This window comes from Ciona robusta, chromosome 12 (genome assembly GCF_009617815.1).
Source record: "Ciona robusta chromosome 12, ASM961781v2".
Classification (NCBI taxonomy): Eukaryota; Metazoa; Chordata; class Ascidiacea; order Phlebobranchia; family Cionidae; genus Ciona; species Ciona robusta.
Genome location: NC_143246.1, coordinates 4,100,230 through 4,122,714, shown reverse-complemented (window position 1 = coordinate 4,122,714; position 22,485 = coordinate 4,100,230). Strand labels below are relative to the sequence as shown.

Below are 22,485 nucleotides of genomic sequence, written 5' to 3'. Positions count from 1 at the left end.
TAAATGTATTTAGTGGCATGTTGTGTTTATTTTATTAAGAGAAAAATTTCTTAAGAGAAATTTTGGCAGCTGAAGAAAAATCACTTTGGTGTTACGTCATAATATGCTTTACGAAGGCAGTGACTAATTCTAGAATTCCTTTCGGTGGTGTACCGGAGGGGGATTTCCCGGGAGATTGTGAGGACGATGAATGACGTAGGTGACGTCGAGCGCTTTTCACACAAGATGCCTGGGAGAAAATATAGTGATTTGATTAATAAATAGTTGTGCCACGGCATGGGATTCCAGATTTAAGTTAGATTCGGGTAATTTAAAAAATAACCGGGTTCCACAATCCATTAGTGAACCATTATCAACAACACATAAAAAAATGATCACCTACAAAGTAACATACATGGTAACTGGTAAGCTGGCACGAAGTGTATGACGCCCGTGCTATAAAGATTGTCGTTTTCCGGCCACGCAAGGATAAAGTAAGTTACGTTCAATTTATAAATCATGATAAAGCTTAGACTTCTCCTAACACAGGATATCTATTATGACGTCACAAACCAGTTCATCTGAAAGTTCCCTCCGTAAAATTTGCTTGCTTCTGGTTGGCAGATCTTTCAGTTTTAACAACAACAAGCATTGCGAGATAATCAAGTAAAGAGAAATTTCAGAAACAAAAGTCAGTGAAGCGTGGAATGTCAGTTTCGTGTCAACCGGTTCAATCTGGAATTAACAAGTGTATGAATTAAACTTATTTATTCTCGCGTGGCAGAGCAAAGTGGTAGAACACGGGTGTTTTGCTTCATACACCCCGTGCCCGTTTACGTGTTGCAACTTATAAAACTTTGTGGGTGATTATTTTTTGGGGGGATTTTACTTTTTGTTTTTATGTATCTGACAATTTGGACAACCTATTAGTGACTACCGGGTTGGAGCAATTGTCATAAAGTGTTTTGCCCAAACACACACACACATGGGACACCTTTTAACTCTATTTTCTCGACCCATTTGGTAGTAAACAAAGAACATTCAAAGAATTATAAAACTGTATCCTTACAACTCCCATAGAGCATAGACCGTTGTTAACTGTTTAAAACACGATCAGGATGTTTGGATATTATGTGCTAAAGGTGCCCAATCTTCCTCTACCCAACTATATTATACTTTTATAAGAAGCTTTTATAAAAACTATTACAATGAGTCTTAACAGCACACTGTACTAGCTTCAGCAACATGACAATGTTATTGCACAGAGTCTAAATTTAACACAAAAGTGACCTTATGTAATGCAGTAAGTGACATGTTTGTTGCACTAAGCAGAGTTCCAAAACTAACATCAGCCTCGTGATCGACAGTTGGTGTGCTGAAATTCATCGTGACTAATTGTGGAAACTCCTCTGTGATGTAATAATAAAAAAAATAATATTTTGTGTAAAAAAATTATAAAAAATTACACCACATGCTTACCTTTATCATCTAGTAAAAAAACAACAAAACGCAATAACAGAATTTAGAACAAAGCTTCGCAAATTTCTGCTTAGCTAATAAATGCAGTTTTTTGTGCAAAATATACTTTCGGCGACACCCAGTTTGGAAAACCCTGAACAATGTTGATTTATAACAAGAGATCACAGATCTAATGCGTGAGCACGTTTAAAACTAATTAGCATAGTATTGATTAATCCTTTTACTACACAATTTAATCCCCACTTAAATGGTAATAGTTGGATCAGTCGTGAATCGTTGTGTGGATTTTTTATCTCACCAACACGTGCCCTCCCAAATTTCCAGACACTGTTTCCGCTATGTTAAAGTATGAGAAATGTAATCGTTGTTATTTAATCGCTAATCATAAGCTTTTAAACCTGAAAATTCAGTCTAAAAATTAAAAATATATATTATGATTTGATTTCAATCAAGAGAATAAAGAATAAACGCTAGAATTAGGAATTGAGATTAGTGCGGAAAAAGTCGCGCAAAACAAAGATCTATATGACCACTAATGTGTTCAAAAAAAGTAAAATATTGCCTACAGTAGCATGTAACAAAGCTGTGAGTATGAAAGTAATATAATGTAAGTGTATTGTGCAATCAGATAGCTAGGTAAAAAGAGATCTTTTAAAAACTACAAAAATATCTCTATTTCATTTTGTTTTAAAAAAATAACAGAAACAAAATTCTACGAAATATAAATGCTTTTTGCGGGACTGATTTTTTAGTGGGACTGACCCTTTTTTTGCAGGACGAACTTAAAAAAATATCCGAAAAAATTATAAAATCGTACCCGCGCATGTTTCAAGGTCCATCACTAGTTGAGATAAATCCGGTGAAAGATTCTTAAGAAACGAAAGTAAATTTCCGAGGATTGAATACATCTGCTCTTTCACGTCATCCGGTGGCAAGTTTGTGTCAACTTCCTGTGAAGTTATGTTATTTTTATGAATGGAAATGTGTCTTGTACTCAATTTTATATTTTCAGAGTCGAGATTTTTTCCATTTTTATTTATGATTTTTCAAATTTTTTCAAAAAATTTAAGTTTTCAATGTTTTTTTTATTTTTTAAAAAAATTGTGTTGTTTTTTTAAAAAAGCGGCAGGCTTTAACATGAGGTCCATGTAGCTCCCTGGGTGTTGGGGTTATAGGATAACTCTGGCCTAAATCTCAAGTCCCATGGTGTGCAATATTAAATGACCTTAGCCATATAAAATGTATGGGAAGATATATTCACACATACCGGTGATTTAAGTGATGTTTGCTTGGTTATTTTCACAGGGGTTGATGCTGATAGTTTTTGCTTTTTTCGAGTCGCCTGAAAAATATTTTTATCCACAACAAAATTAAAAAAAAAACTTATTAAAATCAAATTAAAAATACTTTAAACTAAACCTACACTTTCACTCCCCTTATGCTAAATCACATTTACCACAATTTTATGCTAATATGCTATGATTAAATTTATGCTTAAAAATAGTAAATCTTAATTTAAAATACTACAAAACAAAAGCATTTAATAATTCAAATAAACAACTGCAGTTAAAAACAATTTTTTTTTTAATTTTTTTTTTCTAAAAAAATTAAAACCAACTTTTATGGAAACATTCAATAGTCTCGGGTGCAGCAGAAGCGCCGTGCATGAATGAACAGCGACTAAGACACGCTCCACCACACACTCGAACGAGTTTCGAATCTTGAATTTCCACTCATGCGTGAAGTCACGTGACAACAAACTCAAGAGCGCCGTCGTGTGGTTGACCTCAGAAAGCAACGTCATGCTCTGGTTCACGCGAATTAACGACAAACTCTAAAAAAATTATAAAATCATAATTTTGTGACTATGAAAAGTTTATGTAATGCAGCAAGGTGGGGAAAGATAGGACACATTTTTTTATTCTATTTTCTCGTCCCATTTGGAAGTAAACAAAGAACCTTTAAAGAATTATAAAACCATATCCTCACAACTCCCATAGACCATTGTCATTTGTTTAAAACACGATCAGGATATTTGAATATTATGTGCAAAAGGGGTCCCATCTTCCCCCACCCAACTATATAACCAATCTATTTACATAATAAAAGTTGTGCCTTTTTTAAACTTTTAAAAATTCTAAATAGCCATTGAATTTTTCCTTCATAATCTCCACACTAATTATTTATATACGTTTGCAACAACTGTTGGTATATTAAATTGAAAGTGAAAATTTGTATAAATTTATCATAAGATATCTAGTCTAGTCACTATGAAAGTAGATAAATATTTTCGAATACTTTTCGAAAAAAAGTCGAAATTTTTTTAGTCACAGTTTTTAAGCTAAAAGTTTTTAAAAACTTTCCAACATATTTTTCGTTCGTAGCCACATAGATATCATATTTCACCTGGCACATTCGATCGCTGTGTACTCCGATGAAGTCAAGCGCGTCATCCACAAAGTCATGTGACAAACATTCCAGTAATTGTGATGTCATAATAATGTTCAAATGGTAAACTTCAAGCCACTGAAAAAAATTTTCAATTTTTTTTTTCTGGCGACGTGAAAAAAGGTTTAGCGCGCCATTTTTTTATTCCGGTGACGTGACAAGTTAGTAAGTTCTCAAGTCTAGAGTTTATGGGTTCAAGACTCAGCGCTGCTACAAATGTGGATGTGCTTATTCTTGGGAAAAACGCTTATAAGTAAAACCAGATTATGTATTGCTGTAAGGCAGACAAAATATTGGTCTTTTAAGATCAAAATCGAACAATTGCCAAAAATCTTTTTTGAATTAATTTTATTTTTCCTTTTTTTCAATTTCACCTTTTTTTTGTTGTCAACGTAAGCACTAGATAGCGCTAGACACAATTCAGGCAGAATGTTGGTCTGTTTAATCATGCGCGCAGTTTCGACATGTGTGGAAATTTTAGTTAGCAACCGTAAGATGGAGGTAGAGAGCCGACATTTAAGATCTGAAAAAATAAAATTACAAACTTTTTTTTTACGAAAAAAAAATTTTGACAAATTTTTTTTAGTAACTTTAAAATTTTTTTCACCTGCTTCCTTATCACGTTGTGATGTGATCATCTTCACGAGGATCATCATAATCATATGAATGGTTGATTCATGTGATACAGCAGTAAGCCATGATTGGTTGATCCCGTTTTTATCTTCAAAAAGAAATTCCAACGCTCGTATGACCAACAATGAGGTCTATTATGACATCATAATTAATAATTGTCTGACTCAATAGCACAGTTGGTTAGTGCGTCTCTCTCTAACCCAGAGGTAATGGGTTTAAGGCTTGTTACTGCTACCATTTTGGACATATGTGTTCTTGGGCAAGACACTTAACGACAATTGCTCCAACCCAGTGGTCACTAATGGATTGTTTAAATTAATACCTACACATAAAACTTGAAAAAAAATTCCAGTTAAAATAATCACCCACAAAGTAACATACTTTGTAACTCCTAAGCTGACATGAGATGTTTGAAATAAAAGACTCTTACCTCAACATTGAAAAGTTTTTTTTCATATGAAAACTGCTCCCATGAGTCGTGATCTTTCATGAGCACATGTAGGTGATCACATGACAGCTGGATGAAATCACTAACACATGAATCTGCATTCACATGATTGAAAAAAGCTGTTTTCAAAATAATTTTATTTAAAAAATGAACAACCTTTTTAAAAACTTGGAAGATTTTATTATTTTTTTAGAAGCTGTTTCGGTACTTTTAGATCATATATTTTTTTCTAGTGAGTATGCATCTTTAAAAATGCTTTTCAGTAGCTTCAGTTTAAGCTTGCAAAAAAAACAGCCTTAAAATTTTACTTCATTATTTTCACACCTTTTGATGCTTTCTCTTTCATTGATTTAATGAGATGAACTGAAGCAGAGTGAAGATTAACCTGACTTCGATCAATTTTGGATGAAGCGTCGAACTGTCTCTGCATGCTCTCAACAATCCTAAAATATATATTTTTTTTTACTTATTATTTTTTTGAAATGTGTGAGGTCCTACAGTGAGGCACGTCATAGGATTTCAGGTTTACACCAGATTTAACTCATTGCCAAATAAATTGGTATTTAATTCTATATGAGTGAGATCCTTTTGCAAAGTAAAGCGGTATAGCTAGAATTTAGTGCAGTTTACCCATTACTCTATACAATTTGGGGTTTCTTAAAAATTTTGGGAAAAAAACTTTTTTTTACCGTGGAAGAAATGACAGGAAGTTTGAAGGCTGTTTGGAGACTAATGAAAGCAGCAGGCTGGTCGAGAGACTAAGAAATGTTTGTGAAGAAGTTTCATCGCTCTGTAATGAAGGTGTGTACAAATTGAATGTATTAAATGAATAAAGAAATTAAAAATCATTAAAATTAATCCTCGTGTAGCAGGGAATGACAGTGGTTATAACACTTCTTCTGTTTCATTCACCTAGTGCCCGCTGACGAATTACCTTTTGGGGGTGAACAAAAAGGATTTGGAACCACTGGGTAACTGTTGGTAAAAGGATCTTGCCCAAAAATGGATACGCTCACAGCTAAGCCTGATAATATTGCTAGTTGTTATGTGGTTACTGTTACTGTATTGTCAGCCATACATAAAATTATAAATACCAAAAATGATCATCCACAAGGTAACTACGTAGTAACTTGTAAACAGGTACGAGGTGTATGAAACAGAACACCCGTGTTATAACGACTATCAAGGCTCCGCCACTGGAGGGTAAATAAGTTGGTTTAATTCGTTCATTCATTCAACTATAATGCTTTCACGTTCAATTCACAACACAAATAATTTCCCAACCCACCATAAAAAGAATAGATGACATCAAATCACCGATGATGTTTTTGAGCAAAACAACATCTTTTATTTTCTTTGTCAATAAAAACGTCTTCCATGCTGAAACAAACATTAGGTGTCGCTCTTGCTCATCGGGTTTCGATTTTGAGTAAGTTTTTGAAACGCAGAGAAAAACCTGTTCGTTTAAAACCATGTTGGTTCTTAGTAGTAAAGATAATGAATAGTTGATAAAAATGAAACTTGCTTTATGCCCGGAAAACGACAGTAATTATAACACGGGTGTTCATACACCTAATAAAAGATATATATTTCACCTAAATGGTATCATCAGTTTCTTATTCAAACAGACAAAAATCAAGACCAACCAATTGTACAGTAAAAGATATATATATATATATCGCCTAAATGACATCATCAGTCTCTTATTCAAATAAAATGTTTTATTTATACAAAAATCGTTTAATTCTATAAGCACCCGATCAGGGTGAGATTCGCGTAAAGTATTACATTTCCTACTTGTAGTGGTATATGTATATGTACAATCATATAGTTTCGTGCGCATTAATTTTCCAAATAGTTAAAATAAAATATCTAAGCAGTAGTTGTGTATTGACATATAGTAGGGTGGGGGAAGATGGGACACATTTAGCACATATTATCCAAATACCATGATAGCGTTTTAAACAATTAACAATGGTCGATCGGAGTTTTGAAGATACAGTTTTATAATTCTTTGAATGTTTTTTGGTAACTACCAAATGGGACAAGAAAATTCTATAAAATAGTTTCCCATCTTTTCCCATCCTACTATAATAATATTTACAAGTAAAAACAGTAACTACAGGCTTTCGTGTTTTAAAAAAACTATATTTTTGAATATTTTTTTCCACCTTTGACCAATGTTCGAATCGCTTTTTCTCCGAGAACTGCTCCATAGCTCGCTCTAGTGGCGGATCCATTCCTTCTCGGAGTGTGTGAAACCGCTCAAGTGCGACGATGTTTAACGCATGAGCGCATGTCTCCAGGAGCTCATTCTACATATAGAAATGTTATAAAACAATCTAACAGAAATCTTTTAAAACCTGTGCAATTTCTACTAGAAATACTATAAGTTTAAAAATTAAAATATTAATTATAAACACAGAAATTTTATAAAAATATATTATTTATTAACAGAAATATTATGAAATTGAAACTAACATTTAAAAACATAACATTTATGAAATCAAAACTTATTTATAGACAGAGAAATAGTATAAAGTTAATCAAAATGGTAGAAAACACAAAGGTTATATTATACTTTTATAACAAACCTGTGCAATTTCTTTAGGGGAGTTCTCACTAAAAAGTGGCAACAAAATGTTGTTCCAAAATGACTTGGAGTGATTTTTCAACGCCTGGAAATAAAGAAAATAACAATATTTTTATTTAATTTTTTAAAACAAATTAAGACTAAAAATACCATTCGCCAGAAATAAAAATCTTTTCAAACAGAACAACATTTTACAATTGACCTGTACAGACAAAAATATAGCATTAAAAAAATCAGTCAAATATCAAAAATATATTGATAAACAAATGCAACAAGTGATACCTGTATTGCAGTATGCCTCCTGCCCACCCATAATGCATTAGCTAGCTTGATGCACGCTGTATGCAAATTAGTTGGTAGCTTATAAGTTCCTTGATTTTCTGAAGCCAACATATCAGTAACCACAGTCAAACAACTGGATTTACCAAGACGATAGCCCTGTAGGAAAAAACAAACTAATTTTTAATTTTTTATATATAATGCTATTAATACTTCATTATTTATACACAATTTTTTGGGGTTAAGAAAAAAAATTTTTTTTTTTAAATGACTTTAGTCTAAATAGTGTATCAGTGCTAATTAATTTGCGGGTTTTTAGCAGATTTACATGGTTGAAAATATTCTATTTTACAAGGTTAACATACTTTAGTGTAGCATGCCAGATTGATTGGAAATTGTGGGTATAATAAGTGTGTTTATTCTATTCTACATGGGTGAGGTTCTACCGTGTGGCAAGCTAAGGAACCTGGTTCAAAGCACGTTGCTGCTACCATTGTGGGTGTATGTGGCTTGGGCAAGACACTTAACAACAATTGCTCCAACCCAGTGGTCACTAATGGGTTGTACAAATTATCAGCCATACAGAAAAAGGCATAAGGTGTATATAACAGAATACCCGCGTTATATCAACTGTCGTTTCCCGCCAGACAAATATAAAGCAAGCTACATTTAAATACTCACATTTTGTGGCTTAGTTTTATCAATAAGTTCAAGGTCAAGGAAAAGTTCGAGAAGTCCTGGTTGAGTCTGCACGGAGACTACGAGTAATTCTAGAATCCCGATCTTGAGAAGATGGTCGCCTGCTCTTGCTTGTAGTCGACACAGAAGAATGTCCCTGGATGTAAGTGATGAGGAGTATGATCACGAGAGGAGTATTCAAAAAAAAGGATAAAGTATTAAAAAAACTATTGTGTATTTTTGCCACCAGGCATAATAAATAATCTTTGAAAGGCTGATCTGGTATAAAAAAGAAACACCACGGTTTTATAGCGGATGAGCTGCTAAAAATCTTTTTTAAACATTTAATGCCTTGTGAATACAATTTTGGGTGAATGTGCAATGTATATAATAGTTTACTAGTTTTTAGGCACAACAAGAATGAACAAAAACAACCAATCTGTACAAACACAAGAAAAAACATTAAAATCCAAAAAAATATAAAACATTATTGTTTAAAAACAGAAAAAAAAAAGATAAAACCCACAAAAACTCTGACAAACTGTGTAAAAATTTGAAAAGTAATTCCATTAAAACTATGAAAAAAATGAACAAAACCCCTAAAGCTACAAAAAAAAACTGTAGAAAAACAAAAAAATCTATACAATACAACTATAAAGAAACAAAACTCACCTCACAGCTGCAACGTCTGCTCCGAGACTCCCATGTATTGACATCGGAGCTATGAGAGAAATCCTCCTTAAGAGGGCAACAGAGAGTCTTGGGAGGACAATCGTTTGTCGATGGTACAAATAACCAGCAATTATAGAAATAACATTAATCTGGCCAGCAGAGGGAGCAGCTAACACTTGGTGGAGCTGCGTAGGTTCGCTTGCGTCGTTAGAAATTAAATCGTCTAAGCGTAAAACGTTGTTTAACACGGAAAAACCAAGACGAACCATTTCTGTCACCCGGTGGACTAGAGAGGAGCATGGCTGTGGAAAAAGATAAATCTTTTTTAGATTTTTTTTATAACTTTAATATTTTATTGTAAACGAAGAATACTGGGTCCAATGCCCGATACAGATTACAGTGTATGTCCGTAGGCACAATTGGAAAATGCTCCCAACCAATTTCATGTAGCTTAAACTTACATTCTTGCAGAAACTATGGCACATAACACATACGTGGACCCTCTAAATAGCCCTTTTTATGAGTAAATAAGATAAAACTAAAAAAGTAAGAATAAAAGGGAAAAAATTAAAACAGGGATGTAATTCAACTTAAAAAACAGGGAAATTTAATTTTAAAATAACGAAGCTCTTACCTCTGCAGCAATAAGAGCATGAAGAGCATCGACATCTATGCACGTCATCCGGAGTAAAACATCCGATCCAGAGGCTGAAGATAAAATCCTCACAATACTTGATTGAAGGGAGGACACACTTTTTACACTGGTTGATGCTCCAAGTATTAAGTGGCACATCTCAAGGCAACGAAGCCCTGTGAGTATAGGCTAGTGGTATTTAAAGTTCTAACACGAGTTATAACTTGTACTCCAGGGATACACAATGAGTGCACATGACAAACGCCGAGCATTTTGTAATTTTAGGATTTTTTTTATAATACAATGTTTCGTCATATTCGCGACTAAGTCAGCTTCAATCGTTGATAAATAAACACTCTACTTTTCTCTCTGAATAGTGCATTTATCTGCTCCAATTGTGGAGAAAGAAACACTCGCTTTTTCGCTCTAAAAAGTCTGCATGTCGGCTCCCGATAAGTATAAAGTATTATTTTGACGTTCAAGAAGTTTGCTAGTGCAGTCCAATCAAGCATATTTTTAAAAAATTTGGCAGACAGTTTTTTTATTTGCTGCGGTTTTTATGAGCAAAAATGGGATAGATTACATTCATATTTCTCTAAAAAATGAAAAAAACAGAAAATCTCATTTCTCACCAATTTTTTCCCAAGACCCAACATCATTTCGTTGCCAGTCGTGAAACGAACAAAAAATTTCGGTCATGATGAATTCGGTGAGGCGTGACAGCGTGTTTGTTGGCCCTTCACGCTTGAATGAACATTCCAATAAAGCTGTGAGGAGTTCTATGGTCGCTACTGTGACGGGAAAAGTGCCTTGTAATCTTTCCATCTGGGGATTGAATTGAATGAATGAATGAATGTAACTAACTTTGTCCTCTTGTGGCCGGAAAACGACAGTCGTTATCACACGGGTTTAACACCTCGTGCCAGCTTACGAGTTATTATGTATGTTACTTTGTGGGTGATTATTTTTTTTGGATTTTTTCTTTTTTTTTATGTATGGCTGATAATTTGGACAAGTGACCACTGGGTTGAAGCAATTATTGTTAAGTGTCTTGCCCAAGGACACATTCGCCCACAATGGTAGCAACGTCCAGCCTTGAACCCATTACCTCTGGGTTACAGGCAGGCGCGCTAACCACTATGCCACGGCGCCGGACAATTGAAATTATTATTTAAGTAATGAATTAATGAATGTAACTTTTTTACCCTTGCATGGCAACGACAGTCGTTATAACACGGGTGCTCTGTTTTATACACTTCGTGCCCGCTTACTAGTTAGTAGTAACTAGAGACCGACCGATATCAATTTTTTCTACCGATATCGATATTTTTAGCTTGTATTGATACCAATACTTTACCGATATTTGACATTATAGCGAAACATATGAAATGATCAGTATTAAACAAAATTAATACCTCTGTTCAAGATATTGCAAGTTATAATAGAGAAAAAATTGGTTGGTCTGCATGTTCTTAGTAGGAAACATCATAGGTGTTTCTTAATATATAATGGTCGGCCTCTAGTTACAGCAGAATGAATGAATGAATGTAACCTATTTACTCTTGTGTGGGGGGGCAACGACAATCATTATAACATGAATGATCAGTTTCATACACTTGACCGATTACTAGTTAAAATGTATGTAACTTTAAATGTGATTTTTTGGAAATGTAAATTTTCAAATTTTTGTTTTTTTGTATGACTGACAATTTGGACAATAAGGACCACTGTCACCTGGGTTGAAGAAATTTTCGTTATGTGTCTTGCCCAAAGACACATATGCCCACAATGGTTGTACCCTAGGGATGCACATTACAGAATTTCGAATCCGTGAGATTCGAATCCTTTTGTATTCGAATCTAATTACGGGATTCGGTATTCTGTTTAATGACGTCATTACACGTCATCTCATATACTATATTAACAATTTTTTAAACTTATTAATTTTGAAAAAAAAAAAATTTTTGTGTTTGTGGGACTTTCAAGAGTAAACGTTTCGTAACGTCTTTTCATAGCCTGCTATACGTTTCATGACGCAAAAACTACCCAATAGTACAATTTTTGATCATTTTACAGCTCATGTTCCAACAAGGCGGGTATGAAAGAGTCAACAAACTGACTTATGTGGGTAAAATTATTTTTTCCTATAAATATAAAAAGATTCGAAATTCTAGATTCGGAATTCTAGATTCGAAATAAAGTATTCTAGGATATCCTAGAATACCTAATTATTCTGTAATGTGCATCCCTATTGTACCCCTTTTTAATTTTGGTATAAGTGCACCACACCAAATACATTTAAATTTGTAAGTACTGTACACTGTACAATCAGTGCTGCGATTCGTTGCCAGGTGTCACCGAGCGCAATTTTCGACGTCCAAGTTGTCGCGAGAAACTTAATCATTCTGACGTCATAACACATTACATACAAATCGTCATAACCGGGTAACAATTGCCATTATCTCCAGAATAATCGGTCGTCGCAAAAACTTAACAGTTATTGCCCCCCCAAAAAATGTAATAACTAAACTGGACTAATACGGCCCAATCGCAGCTTTGTGTAGGATACTGCCATGTTAAACTAGAACATATATGCACGACAACAACACCAAATCTTACCTCCACTAACACTGAACCAAACATTCCTGGTTGAAACTGTCCATGCAAAGCTGGAGTATTTTGATATGGAAAGTAACCGATACGCGTCAACTTTTTCCATGTATCCTCACAATGATTGGTGCGATCAACGTTTATCCACGCTGTGGCGCACCTCATGCACGTCGCAACTAGCTCGACAGGCGGTTCTCCAGTATGGATTATTCTATAAAAATAGTATAACTTTTTTATGACAATATGCATTATTTTATGGGAATAATATGAATTATTGTATGAAAAAAAAGGTGTAGTGACCACGCTTATTTTCTTCCAAATTAATGTAAATATGTTTTTAACTGTAAGCGTGTTTTAACAACTGTTGTTCTGTCGTTATATCCTGTCTTTTCGTTTAAAATATTTCTAAATCTTCGCTACTGTAATCGAAGAGACAAATAAAGTTATTATTATATAAGATAATGGCCATTTTTTAGAAAAGTAAGAATGATTTTTTTAAGGTCGTAATAGTTGTTTTTTTCCCATTAGGACGTAAATATACTAAATAGGCACCTAGGTTTTGGGGTAATGGGGCAAAATCCAGCCCAATTCTCAGGTTCTATAACAAGAACCTATCTAACCCATACAGAATAGAAAATGCATTTTACAGTTGTTTATAACTAAGCTATATGATTTTTTAAGTACTGCTTAAAATAAACGTTTTCTTAAAACCAAACAAAGCAACTTTTAATAAAAAAAAACAAAAAACTATATATATAGTAGGGTGGGGTAAGATGGGACACTTTTAGCACATAATATTCAAATATTCTGATCGTGTTTTGAACAATTAACAACGGTCTAGGACTATGAGAGTTATGAGGATACAGTTTTATATTTCTTTGAATGTTCTTTGTTTACTACTAAATGAACAAGAAATTAGAATAAAAAGGTGTTCCATCTTCCCCCACCCTAGACCCTACTAAATGTTTAAAATAAAAAAAAGACAAAACTTACTTTTGTAAGAACTCCGGAATATGGTCGACAAATAACTTCATAGTCTCAAGCACAGCCATGCAGCCTGTGTCGGGTGAATCAGTCTGCACTGAGACTAAAATCTTTTCAACCAATCGGTAGATGAGAAGAGATTTTTGAATAAATCCGATCAGATCGAGATTTGAACTTGGACCCCGGTAACTTAACAAACTCTGAAAGTTATAATTTGGATAAGGTTTGATAGAATGAATGAATGTAACTTGTTTATCCTCATGTGACGATCACGACAGTCGGTTTTATACACTTTGGGCCAGCTTACAACTTACCACGTATGTAACCTATATTGTATGGCTGATAATTTGGACAAGCCATTAGTGACCACTGGGTTGAAGCATTTGCCGTTAAGTGTCTTTCCCAAGGACGCATACTCCCAAAATGGTAGAAACGATGAGCCTTGAACCCATTACCTCTAGGTTAAAGGCAGGCGCGCTAACCTGCCGTGGCACGGCATTTTAAATTATTGCTGGATTTTAGCCAGATCCCTAGAAGCGCCATACTGAAAGGTCAATAGGGCACTTGGTGTATAAATCAAACCATGTATGTTAAAACAACTGTCGTGGCAACGTCACTTATTTATTCATTAATTAGATGAAACTGACGATAAATAAATAATTTTCATTCATTTCATTAATTAGATGAAACTTTAGACCTTGTTTGTTTATTCAGAGATTACTTTTTAGAACACCTGTTTATGAATAATGTATTTTAAAGTATAACTTCAATCTACCCGCCCCCATAAGTATCTGGCAACACTGATAAATAAAAAAAAGATGTGGCAACACTAAAAAAAAGTTGGCAACATTGATAAACAAAAAATGATTGGCAACACTGATAAACAAAACACATAGGGCAACACCATAAACAAAAAAAAACTAGTTGACAACACTGATCAACAAAAAAGTAGTTGGCAACACTGATTGTTAACAAAGCTTTACCTTAATTTCAGCGTGAAACACTGCCCAACCATTGACAGGATGTTGCCATTGCACCATTTCACCAAACTGACTGTCAACAAGATGTCCTATCGTGGAGCTTGGTATCTTGACCACATGACTTCCACCTGGTGACAGTAGAGAGCAGCGCAAGGATATTAGTTTTGAATAAATTTCGCTAACTACAAATACTGTAAAATTTTGTGGAAAAATGTAAAATGTAAATGCAACACTTTATGCTTACAGTTTATAAAAAAAAAACGACCCTTTTTAGAAAGTTTGTTTTTATAAAAGTAGAAGAATAAAAAAAAAACAAAAAACATAATTTAGAACAGGGCCTTCTAATTCATAACTAAAACTCGCTCTCGGCAACTCCTAAAGTTGGTTAACCTCAGTTTGGGAGGTCTTAATTTAAAAAATGTAAAAAAAATGTAAAAGGACCAAAAAAAATTAAAAAACGTAAAAATAACAAAAATAATTTAGAAGACTAAAAAATCAAACATAAAAATTGATTACAAAAATCAAAAATCAAGTTATTTTCAAACCTGCAGTTCTAAGTGGTTTAGGATAAAGTAATCTCCACAGTGAAGCATCTTCTAAACTTTCCACATCATCCTTGATACAGGTTTTGATGAATTCAGCGAAAGATGGAAGGTTGGAAAGAAATGCATGGACCTGGAGTGGGGGTGTTTATGTAGTGAGTTTATGAGGGGGTATGTTAGTGTTGATGTACTTGCAGGCAATATACATAAAGGAAGTTAGTTTCTGCTTAGTAAATGTAATGTATTAAAAAGTAATCTAAAAAAGTTACAATCTGAAAAAGTATAAAGGTGCCAAAATCTAGATCTACTTGGCAGTTTTAATACAAATAGAAAAGCCCAAATTAAAAGCTAAACATCTGAAAATGAAGACAAATATGCCTCATACAGTGGTGCAGCCAGACGGGTTTAGAGGTGTTTTTACTGGCCCTATATTAAATATGGGCTATTATGTTTGTTTAATTAGTACACAATCAAGGTTGTAGCAAAGAGGGGTTTTGGGGTCGCGACCAGTCACCTTTAAAAAAATGTTCTAGATGCATACTTTTTTAATTTATTTTTTTCCCTAATTTTTTTCCAATAATTAAAACAACTCCTGTTTTTTCCTGACCAGGCCACTGTACAGAATCAAGGCCAAAAAAATGTTTACTATTGTTCTCCCACTAGAGGTCAGAGTTCACGGCAACCTACCTCCATTGCCGATGGCAACGATGATGTCATCGAAGTAACCAATAGCAACAATGGTTCAACAGCCAATGGGAAGTAACCTGCAGCTGATACCAACAACTGCTCCAAGCCAGGTCCACTAAGACCTTTGCTCTGTAATATTTATATAGCAGTGTCAAAATAAGTTGCTTTGTTTTTCCACGATTTTCTGTTGTTTTTACACAATTTGACACATTACTTTAAATTTTTTACAAAATTTAAAAACTGTTTACACATAGTAGAACCAGTCACAAAGCAATCGCAGGAGAACAGTAGTTGGCGCGCCTGTCTATAAACCAGAGGCTATGGGTTCAAGGTTCATCACTGCTACCATTGTGGGTGTATGCGTCCAGGTGTCCTTAGGCAAGAGATTTAGCGGCGATTGCTACTACCCAGTAGTAACTTATGTTGTGGGTTGTTTAAATTGTCGGCTATGCAGAAAAAAACAAAAAACAAAAAGTTGCATACTCAGTAACTCATAAGCGGGTCCGTGGTGTATGAAACAGAACATCCGTGTTTTAACTTACTCTCGCACGCCAGATAAAACTAAGTTACATACAATTTAATCAGAAAGGTCCAAAAAACTCACATTTTCAGAGTGGTTCATCACTTCTGTTGCCACGGTTACGATAGATGAGAAATCACCAAGCGTGTCTTCGTGGAAAGATGTTGTCACGCTTGATAGCACACCACGTAGAACACGACGGGCAGTGAGTGAAACATTCTGCATAGAAATAACAAAAAAAATTCATTTACGTACAGTGTAAGGCCTTATGGGGTGGCAGGCCATGAAACCTAGTATTTAGGCCAGAGTTGACTGAATATAATAAACAATTGAATGATTTTTTATCTGGAAACAAGATAAAAACGAAATATTTATTTAAAAAATTGTAAATAAAAAAAAAATATATATATATATATATATATATATATAATGTATACATATTTGTAATTAAAAATACAATATATAGATACTATATATATATATATATATATTATTTTTATTTACAATTTTTTTTATAAAATTCCCTGTTTTTATCTTGTTTTCTGTTAAATATATTCACACTTACCGATGTTGTATTGAATGGGTATACTGCCAACAAGTGGGCAAAATGCTCCCACACTTTTTCTTCAATCGTTCGTTCTCCGAGTTTCTGGGTCGTGACCCCACCGTGGTCATCCATGACCTTAGTGATGTCATAATTGGTAAAAAATAAGTACTATGATGTCATAAAATAGGTATTGTGATGGATAGCCTAGGCGTAATGATTTTTAAATTTTGAAATCTAGGGTGAAATCACGCTATTGTTGTTAAATATGGGGAACCTCATTGATTAATGTGTTGCCTACTGTATATTTTCTGCTCATTTGTACATGAATGAATAAATGTAACTAACTTTATTCTCGCGTGGCCAGAAAACGACAGCCGTTATAACATGGGTGTTCATACACCTCCATGTATGTTAATTGGTGGGTGATTGAATAGTAATAATGACAATGGTGACGTAATGGCTTCAATTCTAACAAGAACAATACTAATGGTATCAAAATAGGGCTACCTACAATAATCAGCTAATAATGTAACATACCAGATAACGAACGGTTGCCCACGACAACACAAGCACAGATAGATCTGGTTGATGAACGATGTCCTTTATGATGTCATCAATAGATTTGAATGCAGATTTGTCTTTCACGAGCTGGTGTTCCTTTGTGGCTTCAGATTCCTGTTATAACCAGTTTAAAGTAGTTTTTCGATAGAAATGTCGCAAATTATGGCAATAACTCATGATCACATATAAAAATTTACCAATATGAAAATTTGTCAATACAAAAATTTGTCAAAATAAAATTTTGTCAATATGAAAATTTGTCAATACAAAAATTTGTCAAAATAAAATTTTGTCAATATAAAAATTTGTCATTATAAAAAATTGTCAATATAAACATTTTTTTTTAAATAAAAATTTGTCGCCAATTAAGGCATAGACGTTAATGTTAAGTGTCATCAAAACTTTTCTAATGATTTTTTTGCTAACACAAGTACTTTCCATAATTCCATGACTAAATACACAACTGTGTTTAGTCATTACCCACCATAAGAAAATCCATGTCTAATCCTTCTATGATTATAATTTGCTCAAGTGCACTGAGGCATGACAACAGTGGTGACATCATCCTGGGGTCAACGACCTCACGTAACGGGTGATCGATTCCAAAGTTGTGATCTATGAAAAGAATATGAAAAATGAGTAACTGGTTCATAAATACAAAATATGTGTAAGTCGACAGTGAGCATGAGGTGTATGAATAATGAATACACCATATGGTTTAAGAAGACATTATGTTATAACTTGACAGCAAGCATGAGGTGTATGAAACTCCATGCGTGTATGTTGTATAAGCCGACACCCATGCTATCGTATCTTAAAAATGAGCATGTACGTTTTGCTGTATAAGAAGAAAGCAAAACATGTTATATCTTAATAATGAGCAAGAGGTGTATGAGTACACCATGCGTCTGCGTGTGTATGTTTTATAAGAAGACACCCATGTTATAACTCAACAGTGAGCATGAGGTGTATGAATACAAATGTGTGTATGGTGTGTAAGACGACACTCGTGTTATAACTCGACAATAAGCATGAGACAGTGAGCATAAGGTGTATGATTACACCATGTGTGTCTTGTGTATAAAAAGACAGCCATGTTATAACTTGACAGTGAGCATAAGGTATATGAATACACCATGTGTGTCTGCAGCCTGGTCCTACACATCTATCTATTCTCACCTTTAAACAGCTTAATAAGCTTCACCAGCACATTGGGTGGTAATTCAAAGTGGGAATAATATATGAGGAGAATTTCAAGGATCTCGCATTGTTCTTTCACTCGTTGTAAAGCAAACCGGGTCTGTAGCTGGAAAATAAAGGAAAACATTAAGTTGCGTATCAATGGTTATGGGTTGTGAGTTTATGACATTTTATGGAAACAGTGTGAATTGTTATAAAGTAAAAAACATGTTTTATTGAAACCAGTGTCATTTACTTTGTGTTATACAAATTTATTTTTGTAGAAATAAAGGTAAAATAAATGTTGAAATAAAGTGTGTTATGACATAAAAGGCTTAGCCAAAATGATTAAGAACTACTGAATAAATAATTGGAACATATTTACCCTTGCCTGGTGAGGCAAGGACAGTCATTATAACACGGGTGTTCTGTTTCATACAACTTGTGCCCGATTACGTGTCACCACGTATGTAACTTTGTGGGTGATTATTTTTTGAGGTATGTATATATTTTTGTCATTTTGTATGACTGACGATTTAGACGACCTAATAGTGACCAATAGGTTGAAGCAATTGCTGTTAAGTGTCTTGCCCAAGGGCCCACAAAGCCAGCAGCGACGGGTTTTGAACCCATACCCTCTAGCTTGAAGGCAGCGTAACTATAGTGCCACAATGCCAGACTGGTTTACATTTTTTCTCTGATTTAAGCAAGCATGCATGTTAGTTGCACAGATTAAGGCTTAAAAACACAATTTTCTATTTCCTACCATATTATCATCGTTGCTACCATTGTGGGCCTATGTGTCCTTGGGCAAGGCACTTAACGACAATTGCTCCAACCCAGTGGTCACTAATGGATTGTCCAAATTATCAGCCATACATAAAAAAAATCCAAAAAATATTCACCCACAAAGTAACATACATGGTAACTCGTGAGCTGACATGAAGTGTATGAACATCCATGTCATAACAACTATTGTTTCCCGGCCACGCAAGAATAAAGTCAGTTACATTCATTCATTCATTTATCCATTCATACCTCAGGGGAACAATCTTGTCCTCTAGTGCTAAAAGTTGGCAAAGAATGATCAAAAGATTTCTCGAGTTGACTTTGCAAAGTTTGGGCAAGGTCTGGTAGTGAACTGAGCGCCTCCGAATAAACGCTCTAAAAATAAAAAAAGCCTCTTCAATAATAACTAGTTTGTGATTACTGAGAGAAAACCTAGTTTGACTGAAAGCACTTTTAAAACCTCTTACAGTAAGGACATCAAATTACACATATATAGTAGGCTGGGGGAAGATGGGACATCTTTAGCACATAATATCCAATTATCCTGATTGTGTTTTAAACAATTAACAACCGTCTATGGAAGTCATGAGAAAATGGTTTTATAATTCTTTGAATTTTCTTTGTTTACCACAAAATGGGACAAGAAAATAGAAAATGTGTCCCATCTTCCCCCACCCTACTATATATAAATAAATATGTACATATAATAACTTGACTTTTTATAAAACAAAGTCTTATATATTTCACCTGAAAAGGATGACTTTGGTCCTGAAAGTATCCAATGATTGGAGATATGGTTCGTAGTAAATATAACCTGAGAAAAATATTCAAAAATCAATTTTTTATACACGTTAATCAGTTAATGTGAAACAACTGTAATAAATTCTGTGAATCTGACCCTGATCTGGTGCTTAAACAGTTTGAATGATTCTTGTGTAAATAAATACAGCAAGGATCTGGTGCTAGAAACGTAACCGATAAAATCAAGTCTTACAAATTGTATAATAAAAGCAATTAACAGGGGGGGCAAGGTCAGTTCTCTTACATCTGTTGGACTGAAGTAAGTAACACCCAACAGGCAACAATTCATACAACAAGTGAAAAATTTTTCTTCTTAAAAACAAAATGTAAAAGTGAAAATTTGTCTGACGATTTGGTAAAAGTTGTGAAAATTTGTTGAACCGATTTGGTAAAAATTGTAAAATTTGTTGTACTGATTTGGTAGAAATTATGAAAATTCGTCAGACTGATTTAGTTAAATTGGTGAAAATTTGCTGGACTGACTTGGTAAAAATCGTAAAAACTTTGATTTACCTTTCTGTAAAATAGTGGTTAGCAAGATCGCCAAGTAATATCGCTCCATTCCGTTCATCTGCGAGGATTTGCCGCAGTTTCTGCCTCGATCCATGGAAAAATGAACGCGCATATTGTTTTGTGAGATCATGTGTTTGGTGGCAATCAAGATTCTGCAAAAAAAGAATAAAAATTGAAATAATTAATGAGTAAATTTGAGTCTTTAAACAGCTTACCAGTAATTTTGCAGCTTTTAGAACAAACTTATTCAAGTTTTCCGATATTTTGGTTTCCTTTTTGAACTTTGAGACAGAACTTTCACTGTGTTGTAAAAGAAATTAATAATTATATATAAAAAAATATAAAAATTGTATATCATTATAGGCATTATAAGATAATCACATAAGAAAATTGTTGCACAAGATGATATGATAAAAACACAATTACCATTATTTACCACTGTCTTTTTATGAATGTAACTTACTTTATTCTCGCATAGACCGAAAACGAGAGTCGTTATAACATAGTGTTCATACACCTGTGCCAGCTTAAGAGTTTACCAAATGTGTTATCAGTTAATAGAAAATGTTATGTCATTTTAACCTCTATATGAAACAAAATAGCAAAATTAATGCCTAAACAAGCATGCCAGGTTTACATGGATATTGGAAATGCTATTGATGTTTCAACAATAAATTTTCACACCTGTATGGCTGATAATAACCCAAACCAAGCTTCAAAGCATCAATTGAATTATTTAAATCTTTCGTCACAAGTTCCGGGTCTTTCATGCATGAACGACCAGTGATGACCAACCACAAATCTTGGAAGCAACTGGAATTAATGTGTGGTTGAAATTTGTGTTATATAATAATAATAATAACTTTTATTTGTCTCTTCGATTACGGTAGCGAAGATTTAGAAATATTTTAAACGAAAAGACAGGATAAAGCGATAATTACAACAGTTGTTAAAACACGCTCACAGTTAAAAACATATTTACATTTAGTTGGAAGAAAATAAGCGTGGTCGCTACACCTAACAAACAAACCAGCCATTTATTTTAATTAAGTTAAACTTCTAATAGAAAAAATAGTATAATATGTTATATAACATGTATAGCCTATATAATATGTAAATGAAACATTCTGTGTAATAAATTGAGGTGTACATTGAACTGGTTTTATTTTGATATAAAACCCATACAGGCGATAAAGTATGTAAGAATGCAATGTCGTTATAATAAAGATGTTACGTTTCATACACATCAGGCCGGCTAACGAGTTAACACGTAGGCTATAAAACTTCGTGGGTGTGTTTTTTCTGTATGACTGGGTTGGAGCAATTTCCGTTAAGTGTCTTGCCCAAAGACACATTGCGCACAACGGTAGCAGCACCGAGCCTTGAACCCAAAACCTCTGGGCTAAAGGAAGGCGTGCTAATCACTATGCTACTTGGCTGGATTTCAATCTGGATGCTTCCAATTAGTAGGCATGCACAATACTTTTCCATCTAATATGGCCATTTTAAGTTTGTCTAGGGGTAAATTAAAACATTCTAAATTAAAAAATCTTGATCAGACAATGGTGTATTTGGCCAAAACGCTATTTCGGATTTATCATAAATAGAAATATTTTTTTATCAATTTTAGATCAAAAGCACCCAATAAACAATGACATACGTATTACTAATTACGTTTTAAGCATAAATAGAACTTACATGAGATTATTCATCTTTCAAGTTTCGTTTCTTCTTTCATTTATACAATACAAATATACACGTTCTGGTTTCTCGCGGCAAATGTTATGAAACAGTGTTTCCAAAATTTATTTTTACGTGAAGTTAAGTATGTTTCTCTAAATATTTTACAAAGTGTTTTTCCTAAATTTTCATGTAATTGAACGTTCAATGCATATGTTACGAATTAACCATGTTAATTAAAGCCGGTTT

At 33.9% G+C, this 22,485-nt stretch overlaps 1 protein-coding gene across 2 annotated transcripts; it reads right to left on the bottom strand.

The window, feature by feature from the left end:
• Nucleotides 1-8: 8 nt before the first annotated feature.
• Nucleotides 9-22,410, bottom strand: LOC149726951 (nucleoporin NUP188-like). 2 transcript variants are annotated; one of them, XM_089890448.1, is made up of 36 exons: nucleotides 22,255-22,410; nucleotides 21,241-21,369; nucleotides 20,772-20,856; nucleotides 20,557-20,708; nucleotides 19,990-20,056; nucleotides 19,492-19,617; nucleotides 18,454-18,580; nucleotides 17,759-17,889; nucleotides 17,251-17,388; nucleotides 16,732-16,848; nucleotides 16,251-16,385; nucleotides 15,647-15,775; nucleotides 14,963-15,092; nucleotides 14,421-14,545; nucleotides 13,447-13,637; nucleotides 12,463-12,664; nucleotides 10,476-10,668; nucleotides 9,844-10,019; nucleotides 9,210-9,511; nucleotides 8,541-8,694; nucleotides 7,863-8,018; nucleotides 7,582-7,665; nucleotides 7,159-7,302; nucleotides 6,276-6,443; nucleotides 5,677-5,777; nucleotides 5,312-5,430; nucleotides 4,970-5,106; nucleotides 4,514-4,670; nucleotides 4,281-4,429; nucleotides 3,865-3,984; nucleotides 3,077-3,292; nucleotides 2,726-2,800; nucleotides 2,276-2,408; nucleotides 1,270-1,388; nucleotides 553-714; nucleotides 9-229 (listed from the first exon to the last, which is right to left on the bottom strand). In XM_089890448.1, the coding sequence occupies exons 1-36, from the start codon at nucleotides 22,266-22,268 to the stop codon at nucleotides 92-94; spliced, it is 5,001 nt and encodes a 1,666-aa protein (XP_089746574.1). In that variant the 5' UTR covers nucleotides 22,269-22,410; the 3' UTR covers nucleotides 9-91. The 2 variants fall into 2 exon arrangements, with proteins under 2 accessions (XP_089746574.1, XP_089746575.1); XM_089890449.1 differs by having other exon boundaries at nucleotides 4,970-5,082.
• Between the last annotated feature and the right edge of the window lie 75 nt (nucleotides 22,411-22,485).

Bases quoted from the DNA above. Each gene is read 5' to 3' on its own strand.
- LOC149726951 (XM_089890448.1), bottom strand. The intron at 16,849-17,250 runs GTATGTTACATT...GACATCACTAAG, and splicing joins GGGCAACCGTTCGTTATCTG to GTCATGGATGACCACGGTGG. The intron at 9,512-9,843 runs GTAAGAGCTTCG...CTTTTTCCACAG, and splicing joins ATGCTCTTATTGCTGCAGAG to CCATGCTCCTCTCTAGTCCA.